The 10,669-nt window shown below is 41.5% G+C and overlaps 1 protein-coding gene across 1 annotated transcript; it reads left to right on the top strand.

Moving 5' to 3' along the window:
• Nucleotides 1-5,602: 5,602 nt before the first annotated feature.
• Nucleotides 5,603-10,222, top strand: si:dkey-247m21.3 (5-hydroxytryptamine receptor 4). The gene is made up of 5 exons (XM_014138425.3): nucleotides 5,603-5,631; nucleotides 5,840-5,986; nucleotides 7,154-7,354; nucleotides 8,709-8,862; nucleotides 9,641-10,222. The coding sequence occupies exons 1-5, from the start codon at nucleotides 5,603-5,605 to the stop codon at nucleotides 10,220-10,222; spliced, it is 1,113 nt and encodes a 370-aa protein (XP_013993900.2).
• Nucleotides 10,223-10,669: the final 447 nt, after the last annotated feature.

Below are 10,669 nucleotides of genomic sequence, written 5' to 3'. Positions count from 1 at the left end.
ACAATTAGGGTTAAGTGCCTTGCTCAAGGGCAGATCGACCGATTTTTCACCATGTCAGCTCGAGGATTCAAACCATTGACCTTTCGGTTACTTTGCCCTGGCCCAACACTCTAAGCGCTAGGCTACCTGCCACCCCTACACACACATGCACGTGCATGTGCACACACACCCCTTTCACTGCTCTCTCTGGGGTCAGATTATCATCTCCTGCCCCTTTGAAATATATTACCAAAACAGAGGTCAGCTGCTACCAGGTCTACAGTTTGTTTAGGAGAGCTCCAGTGATTATGTAACGTTACCCTCCAGGAGGAATGCTTATCCTGTAGCCAATCCTGTTTCATTTAATTTAATTCATATCCAAGGCATCATGTATAGCCTTGCTGAAATACCTTCAAGAGGATGTTTGCATGTGTAGGTACAGTTTTCTGATTAGGAACTTTGCTCTTTCTCTTAATTAAGGCACCAGCAGACATAATCAGGACACTAGTAACTAGGTTATAGATATAGAGCTGTGCCTTCCAGGTGGCTGCACACAGTGTTATGAGTCTCTGTCTTTGCTAGTGCTCCAGTGTAGCCTATCACACCCATAGGATTCTGCTACTTTTATTTCCTTCTGTTTCAGGTTGCTTTGACTTCCAAGCTCCACTTTTGACAAAGTGAAATTCTCCTATCTCCCTTACAGGAAAATCCACATGATTTAACACGTGGAAAGTCACATGATTTCATGTTAAATTTCACATGTGAAATCATGTGAAACTTGTTTTTGGAACACTTGACATAGTAGCTTTAGTCACAGTCAATAGCCCAAGCATCTAGAAATCATTGATATTGACAGTGCTGCCATATGGTGCATTGAGAGAATGGAGATTCAGTCAGTTCCCACCAAATAAAGGGGAAACCACATCCACAGCAGCCTGATGGTAACAAATAGCTGTTTTATTCCATGGTGCCTGGTGTGTCTGTGTTCACTCTCTGTTTACCCCCATCACAGGCTGTCACAACTCTTCTGAGTGTCCCTGCATGGTCAATTACTCCTTCAGAGATCATTACAGTCATCTAAGTAGCTCAATTCATGAAATATATTTCTTTGCACGGAACGAATGTCCGGGTTTGCGTCTTGTCCCTGTCGTTGGTGTGCATCACGTGTGAAATTGTCTCCCTGAGCACATGGAAAAGTTAAAGTCGTCTTTATAATGTTGTTTATGGAGAAATTGAGAGCCTTTGAAATGCTCGTCATGTGAATTTGAAAAGATGACACCATAGTGTTACTGTAGAGAAGTACAATTAGTCAGCCATTAGAGGAACAGTCCCAAAACATACATAGAACGTACGGTACATAGAACACACTTACTATCAATCTACTGTTACAGTTACTATCAATCTACTGTTACAGTTACTATCAATCTACTGTTACAGTTACTATCAGCCTACTGTTACAGTTACTATCAACCTACTGTTCAAGTTACTATCAATCTAGTGTTACAGTTACTATCAACCTACTGTTACAGTTACTATCAGCCTACTGTTACAGTTACTATCAACCTACTGTTACAGTTACTATCAATCTACTGTTACAGTTACTATCAATCTACTGTTACAGTTACTATCAGCCTACTGTTACAGTTACTATCAACCTACTGTTCAAGTTACTATCAATCTAGTGTTACAGTTACTATCAATCTACTGTTACAGTTACTATCAGCCGACTGTTACAGTTACTATCAATCTACTGTTACAGTCACTATCAGCCTACTGTTACAGTTACTATCAGTCTACTGTTACTGTTACTATCAGCCTACTGTTACAGTTACTATCAGCCTACTGTTACAGTTACTATCAACCTACTGTTCAAGTTACTATCAATCTAGTGTTACAGTTACTATCAATCTACTGTTACAGTTACTATCAGCCTACTGTTACAGTTACTATCAGCCTACTGTTACAGTTACTATCAGCCTACTGTTACAGTTACTATCAGCCTACTGTTACAGTTACTATCAGCCTACTGTTACAGTTACTATCAACCTACTGTTACAGTTACTATCAACCCACTGTTACAGTTACTATCAGCCTACTGTTACAGTTACTATCAGCCTACTGTTACAGTTACTATCAACCCACTGTTACAGTTACTATCACCCTACTGTTACAGTTACTATCAACCTACTGTTACAGTTACTATCAACCTACTGTTACAGTTACTATCAACCTACTGTTACAGTTACGTACTCTTATTGTGATAAACTACTGTGGCTGAGATATAGCATAGCTACATTATATATTCTATAATTTAAAAATAAAATAAATGAATCAAATTGTGGCATGTGGTCAGTGGAGGTGCATCAAAAATGAATCAGTTTGCCTGTTGAAGAGCCACACGGTAAAGACAGCTAGTGTGGGAAGGTGTCAGATCTGATTATGCGAGCAGAATTTGTCAGAACTGTTTGTTATTCCTCCACTAATGTTATGTAATGTACTGTACTGTGATTCAATTCATCTGTCTTAGTCCTTCTCAATAACTCCGAATTGTGATGGTGGCAGGTGTTTAACATATCAGGGATCTCTGATTTAGTTATTTTGATTCTCTAGGAGCTCATATATATTGGTTCTTGAACAAACTTTGTAAGTATGCTATTTCTAAAATTCCCTTCAATTTCTCTTCAGGCATGTCTGTCTGAGTTGAACTCGGCTCCTTGGCTGAATTTGTTGGGACAAAAGTATGCCCTGAACACACTGGAAAGTGAAATGCCCAGATTTGAAATCCTTTATTTTTATTCTGGGACCACGGATGAAAATGAACAAAAGGCAACAAGTGTTATTTTCATGGATTTTAGTTGTAAACAATTTTATTTTATTTATCCAATACCAGTTGAACTACACTGAGTGTACTAAACATTAAGAACACCTGCTTTTTCCATGATCATAGCTTTCACCTGGTGAATCCAGGTGAAAGCTATGATCTCTTTTTGATGTAAATTGTTAAATTCACTTCAATCAGTGTAGATGAAGGGGAGGAGACAGGTTAAAGAAGGATTTTAAAGCCTTGAGACAATTCATACATGGATTGTGTATGTGTGCCATTCAGAGAGTGAATGGGCAAGGCAAAATGCCTTTAAACAGGGTATGGTCGTACATTAGGTGCCAGGCGGTTTGTGTCAAGAACTGCAACGCTGCTGGATTTTTCATGCTCAACAGTTGTCCGTGTGTATCAAGAATGGTCCACCACCCACAGGACATCCAGCCAACTTGACACAACTATGGGAAGCATTGGAGCATGGGCCAGCATCCCCGTGGAACGCTTTTGACACCTTGTAGATCCATGCCCTGAAGAATTGAGGCTTACTGGAGGGGGGCAACTCATTATTTGGAAGGTGTTCCTAATGTTTGGTATACTCAGTGTATATTACAATTTTCAAAGACAAGCAACGTGCTTTTCAATAAAATGTCTTTTAGTGTTTTCTGGAATGTATTGGTTGTGGATATGATAGGAGGAACCTCACCCATTGAGCAGCGAGAGCACTACAGTGGTGTCATGGAGGAGTCCAAGCCGCCAGTGGCCAGATTTTACCCTCCTCCTCCTCGCATGTAAATCCACAGCATGCCAGACCTCTTAAAGCAAGATTTGTGAAATTATGTGTGAAGTTGTTTTGGAGTATCTACTTGCTAATTATTTATATGGAGGCACTGGTAAATGAATTGGGATTCATTCAAGGCTTTTACAGTAAGTTTTATTTGTATTCATGGCATGATCATCTGCAAATATCTTGGTTCTTGTAATTGCAAGTATGGCAGTTATTTCACAGGATTCAAGTGCTTTGGATACATTCTGCTTGATATTCCTGTTCTAAACTATTGTAGTGCATTGCTGAGGACTTGACTCTCCGACAAGCTATTCATTTCAAGAGCTTCAGACTGTTTTTATACTCGAACAAGACTGTGTTTCTTTGCCTCAAAGCCTTGGAATGAGAAGTTAATATACTTCTCTGAAGTATTTGAACACAAAAGAAAAGCCTTACATGAATAAAATTCCCAGAGAGTGTGTTTCGAGGACTCAATGTGAGCATTGTGAAATAGACTGTGATGCCATCGCCAAGTCAAGTGTTTATGTTCCTGGAATGCGTCTTCTCTTTGTAAGATGTGTACTTTATGTTCCAGTTTAGGATGAAGGATAACTGGATCTCAAACTGTGATTTGTGAAGACAGTGTCAAATGATTGTATATTTATTTACCTACATTTTTTTTATACAACTCTTGGAATGCTATAGAATGACAGTCATTCCAATGTGATTACATGCTTATAAATGTAATTTGTGAGCATATAATTGCTCTGGAATGGTCCATCATTCCATCAGAAGCTGTCGAACTGTCATCCCCCTATGAGGCTGCAAAATTCATGGAGTACTGAAGCCTGGCAGATTATGGAGAAATCCAATATGGGAGGCATGCCTTTGTTTTGAAGAGCTGTGCTTAAGAGTGTGATCTCCATTGGAATGAGGAGTCTTTTAGAATTGCATACACCTCAGTCCTCTCATGTATTTACCCACTTGGATCTCAGCATACTCCCACCTCACTCTCACTCTCCGCATGTATTTATCCAGCAGGGGCTCCAGGCAGAGCACTCCTGTGTGATTTGGACCCACTGCTCCCTCTCCGGAGGCTGAGGTGTGATTTGGCCACAGAGGACTCCATGTTAATAATAATGTGCCAAAACTCTTCTCCCTTCCTCATGTTGTGTAAGGAAATCTTCCTGTTCAACTCAACTCCCTAACAGATGACACATTTATGATCGGAAAATCTAGGGAAATACTGGGTCAAAGAAAATAGTGCCATTGTCTGAACTTTCTCTGCTCTCTTTTATGACGTTGACATACAGATATGGCAAATATTGTCTCATTCCACTGGCTGTGTGGGTTGTGTTTGTTCTGTAAGGTGTGTGTGTGGGTGCACAGTGCGCACGTGTGCTTGTGTGTCTGTGTGTGCTGTCATGCCCCTAAGCTTTGTGTGGAGGGGAGATTTGTGGGTCATAAGCACGCTGTGCAGATACATGCAACCACTGCCCTCTGTTTGCTCTTTCACTATTGTTTTGTTAAAGTCTGAGGGATCCAGACCCTGGATTCAAGCCCTTCTCAGACTGTACTGGTTATCTATTGTAGCTGTCCTATCTCAAGTCTGCTTCAAGGAAGTTTACTTGTGGTAAGAAAAATGTTGGCCAAACGTTGACCATAGACGGGGATTCTCAACTATGTTGACATAGGGACCATGATACTGTAACACGAGGTAAACTTCACACACTTTAGATATGGTGGGTTATGACAGGAACTTATAACTGTTTGCTATAAGACAACACCACTTTCCTAGACTTCTGAGTTAATAATATTCACGACTGATAAAGCAGTCCTCTAAACAGCCATTGTTACATACGTACGAGACAGGTTTAGAGTGGGTAACATTACCATCATACAAGATTAGAGCTGTAGACTTGAATAATTCACAGTGTTAGTATTGGAGCTGTGATGAATGGGACTGGATGTGTTTGTCCTCAGGGCCACAGCATTTTGTGTGGAGGACTCTCCTCTAGCGAACTCCATGCAGATGAACAGTGATGGCCACAGAATCACACCCACCTGAACAGTAAGAACACACAGTGGAACATGTTATGATCAACATTAAACATCTAAAGGCCACTCAGAAAATTATATATTTTTTATGAAAGGTCTTCATTTATACATGTGTTATGATTGAGTTGTGCTTGCATCTAATGCATTACTGTATTCATTAGTCACATTTGAAATGATGTGATGATGATGAACTCAATAACCATCATTGTTTGATTGTGTAGTTCAGTCGATGAAGTGGCAAACACGGAGCAAGTGCTGAACTCGCTGGAGAGGATCATTCTCACCCTCTTCCTCACCATCATCATCATCATGACTGTTTTGGGGAACCTGCTGGTGATGGTGGCGCTCTGCAAGGACAGACAACTACGGTAAGCACACTTCCTGTTTACATGTATGTCCCATTCTGTCAAATAAAAGTGGTCAGAGGAAAAAATGTGACCTCTTTAGAGTGTGGTTTTTACCACAGAAGCTAGGTTTCCATCCAATTGACAATAGAGTTTCATGCAAATATTCTAAAATCAGGATAAAAACATATGCGCATTTTCTCACCAGAGATGTGTTTCCATCAAATTGACTTATTGCAGATACATTTTATTTTTATTTTATTTAACCTTTATTTAACTAGGCAAGTCAGTTAAGAATATTAAGAACAAATTCTTATTTACAATGACGGCCTACCCCGGTCGAACCTTAACCCGGACGACGCTGGGCCAATTGTGCGCCGCCCTATGGGACTCCCAATCATGGCCGGTTGTGATACAGCCCAGGATCGAACCAGGGTCTGTAGTGATGCTTCTAGCACTGAGATGGTTGCTGCATCAGATGACCTGGCCTCCACAATCACCCGACCTCAACCCAATGGAGATGGTTTGGGATGAGTTGGACAGCAGAGTGAAGGAAAAGCAGCCAACAAGTGCTCAGCATATGTGGGAACTTCTTCAAGACTGTTGGAAAAGCATTCCAGGTGACTACCTCATGAAGCTGGTTGAGAGAATGCCAAGCGTGTGCTAAGCTGTCGAAGGGTGGCTACTTTGAAGAATCTAAAATAAAAAATATGTTGTGTTTTGTTTAACACTTCTTTGGTTACTACATGATTCCATATGTGTTATTTCATAGTTTTGATGTCTTCACTATTATTCTACAATATAGAAAATAGTCAAAATAAACCCTTGAATGATTAGGTGTGACCAAACTTTTGACTGGTACTGTATATGAAATGATGTACCAAAAAGTTATTGATCAGAATTCAATTGAAGTAGGACGTGTGATGGACAGACTGATGAACAGGCCACTTCCTAGCTATTTGGCGACAAACTAAGTAGCTGTTCTTACATCTGGCACTGGCATCCTTTCTGTCATGTTTCATGTTTAGCGATATGGAATTAAAGGGTAATTGAGAGAAAAAAGGTTTGTTCTGTCTTGTGCAGATCAGTTGACAATTCTAACAGATAACAAAAATAGAATTATCTTTGCATTCAACTCATGGGCCTTTCTGGAAATAAATCAAAATGCTTTTGTTCCTCGTCTCCCTCTAGGAAAAAGAAGACCAATTACTTCATAGTGTCTTTGGCGTTTGCAGACCTCCTGGTTGCTGTGGTTGTCATGCCGTTTGCAGCCATTGAGTTGACCACAAGTCAGTGGAGGTACGGGGAGATATTCTGTCTAGTTCGGACCTCACTGGACGTGCTGCTGACCACTGCATCTATCCTACACCTGTGCTGCATAGCACTGGACAGGTGAGCAATGAACATAGTGAAAAACATCCCTTTACTCATGTAAACATTTGTAAATATGTCAGCCAGCTATTGCAAACTTTTTCCACGCGCCTATCCCATTCACCTTGATGCATCCGTTCAGCCTAATAGCCCTACGCCTCTGTTAGCACCCAGCTCTATTAGAATTAGTATGTGCCTTGGATGGCCCTCTAGCACCTCTTTGTCCTTTGTCCATAGCATATGGCAGCCTGTCATGGCTGACAGATGAGCAGCTATGTTGTCTTGTCCTGCACCATACAGTGAAAAGCCACTGTAGTGAGTCACCTGCTAGCTCAGCTCCTCGCTCCAAACACAAATATGATTTCTGCTTCTCCACAGGACCAATCATTCTTTTAGCTTCCCTGGGTGGAAATATGAGACACGAGTCATGACAAGAGGCCTGATTGGTCGTTAGAATTATACTTATTTTTTTAAAGTAGCGTATGAAGTGATGAGTCACTGCTAGTCTTTCTTATCCACCTACACTGAGTATACACAACATTAGGAACACCTGCTCTTTCCATGACAGACTGACCAGGTGAATCCAGGTGAAAGCTTTCCCTTATTGATGTCACTTATTAAATCCACTTCAATCAGCGTAGATGAAGGGGAGGAGACAGGTAAAATAAATGATTTATAAGCCTTGAGATAATTGAGACATGGATTGTGTATGTGTGCCATTCAGAGGGTGAATGGGCAAGACAAAAGATTTGAAGTACCTTTGAACAGGATATGGTAGTAGGTGCAAGCCGCACCGGATTGAGTGTGTCAAGAACCGCAACGCTTTTCATGCTCAACAGTTTCCTGTGTGTATCAAAAATGGTCCACCACCCAAAGGACATCCAGCAAACTTGACACAACTGTGGAAGCGTTGGAGTCAACATGGGCCAGCATCCCTGTGGAACACTTTCGACACCTTGTAGAGTCCATGCCCCGACGAATTGATACTGTTCTGAGGACAAAAGTGGGTGCAACTCAATATTTGGAAGGTGTTCCTAATATTTTGGACACTATTGTCCACAAATATCTACCTAATATGTACATACCAAAATATGTATTAAGGGATAAAGCCACCATACATGGTGAATTCAATAGAGGATGTCAATTTTGTTTATTATTGGGTTATGCAAATCATGAGATTATTTTAAAGAATACGGAATTAGGAATGAGTCACCATTGGCAATATTTTGGTATGTACATATTAGGTAGATATTTGTGGCCTGTAGATAGAATTCAGAAAAACACCATCAATAGATTATGTTTTTTTACCTCAGTTGAATCTATGATGTGGATGTTGTTATAATGTTGTTATAATGTTGTTATATTCTATTGATAGGTACTATGCAATCTGCTGCCAACCGCTGGTGTACAGGAATAAAATGACGCCCTTGAGAGTGGCCATGATGCTGGGAGGATGCTGGGTCATCCCCTCCTTCATCTCCTTCCTTCCCATCATGCAAAGTTGGCACGCCATTGGCATAGAGGACATTGTAAGTCTATAAGCAGCTGTGTTCAGCCTGTCTGTCTGATGGTTCTACTACAGACAGAGGCTTGCTCTTTAGTCTTATTCATTACATCTAAATCCTTTTTATGCTGAATGTTTTCAACTAAATCATTTTGTTGATCCTTGAAAATGTGAACAGGACACATGTTAAGTGAAGGACACATGGTTAAACCAACAAGCATAACATATTTCAAATTCATTGGATGGGAATGTAGTAGTCAGTTCAAGCATCATGCTCTTTGGGGAGAGCAAACTTACACAAGCCCTTTTCTAGTTCTAAAAACAGCACTATAACTCATTGTTTCACCTTTGACACCTGAAAAAACTTCCCTCTGTCAAATGGAGGCACTGATGTTCGTTTTCAAATGTCAAATTACCCATATAAGTGCCTTCTTAGTGCACTCAATAATCGTAAGACTAAAGCTACTAATACCATTTACATAGACAGACATAAACACCAGGCATACAGCCTCTTGCTCTGAGACCTAAACACCGGAGTCAGTGCTGAGCACAATCCACAGCTACCAGTTTATGAACACAAATAATATGTCAACGTCTACCTGTTCGAAGTTTGTTGTAAGAGAGTCAGGAAATGGGCATTAGGCAGTCAGTCGTTGCACTCTATTTATATACTGTTGGTTGAATGAGAAACATGTGTGTAACTATTGCATATGTGGATGTGGATACTACAGAACGTGCATGCCTCTTCCTGTATGTGGATCGGCTTGTTAATGGATTGTTCTCTCTCTGCATGCTGCCTTCAGATAGAGCAGAGGAAGTTTAGCGGCAACAGCAACGAGACCAACTGTGTATTCGTGGTGAACCGTCCGTATGCACTCATCTGCTCCACCGTGGCCTTCTACGTTCCCCTGAGCCTCATGGTCCTGGCCTACCAGCGCATCTACGTCACCGCCATGGGCCACGTGCGGCAGATTGGCACGCTGCAGCGGGCAGGCTCCGCCCCCTACTCGGCGCCCCCCCAGCACTACCTCAGCTCCGAGCAGCAGGGCTCCAGTCGCATGCGCATAGAGACCAAGGCTGCCAAGACCCTGGCTGTCATCATGGGCTGCTTCTGTCTCTGCTGGGCCCCCTTCTTCATCACCAATGTGGTGGACCCCTTCATCCACTACAGTGTGCCCTGGCAGATGTGGACCGCCTGGCTGTGGCTTGGCTATATTAACTCTGGCCTTAACCCCTTTCTCTACGCCTTCCTGAACCGGGCCTTCAGACGGGCCTTCCTCATGATACTGTGTTGTGGTGATGAGAGATACGTACGCCAGGGGAGCTATGGCCCCACCAGACACTACTCTGGATCTGTCAACGGGACCTCCATCGCGCTCAGGTAAGGAACTGATACTGGACCACCCACCCATGTCCTCCCTTTTATCAACTAGCCCTGAATTAAGATAATTCTCTCTCAGGTACTGGTGCATCATCTTCTCTCAGGTAGGTGGGTTATGCGGAATCTCTGTTGTCTAATCTTACTTAAAATATATTTTAAGATTAGACATTGCCAAAAACGTTTGGGGTTTGGAGGGAAAATCTGGTTATTCTCCAACTCCCATCAGGGTAATCAAATAATTCATATTTAGGTCAGATTTCGAGATGTTGAATATTAAATGCGTTGAATGTCTGTGTGTTATTTTAACATTTTTCTTAATTATCCGTGGTTCAGCGCTGTTATGAGGTGTTTTTATAGACAAACAGCCTCATCTTTTCCTCTCATATTTCAGTACACATAACACATTTAGTTCTGCTCTGAATGAGGGAAGGAAGAAAACATTAGGAAAGCC

Source organism: Salmo salar, chromosome 13 (assembly GCF_965601325.2).
Source record: "Salmo salar chromosome 13, fSalSal1, whole genome shotgun sequence".
NCBI classification, from domain to species: Eukaryota; Metazoa; Chordata; class Actinopteri; order Salmoniformes; family Salmonidae; genus Salmo; species Salmo salar.
The sequence above is the reverse complement of the archived record's forward strand: the minus strand, read 5'-3'. Positions and strand labels throughout refer to the sequence as shown.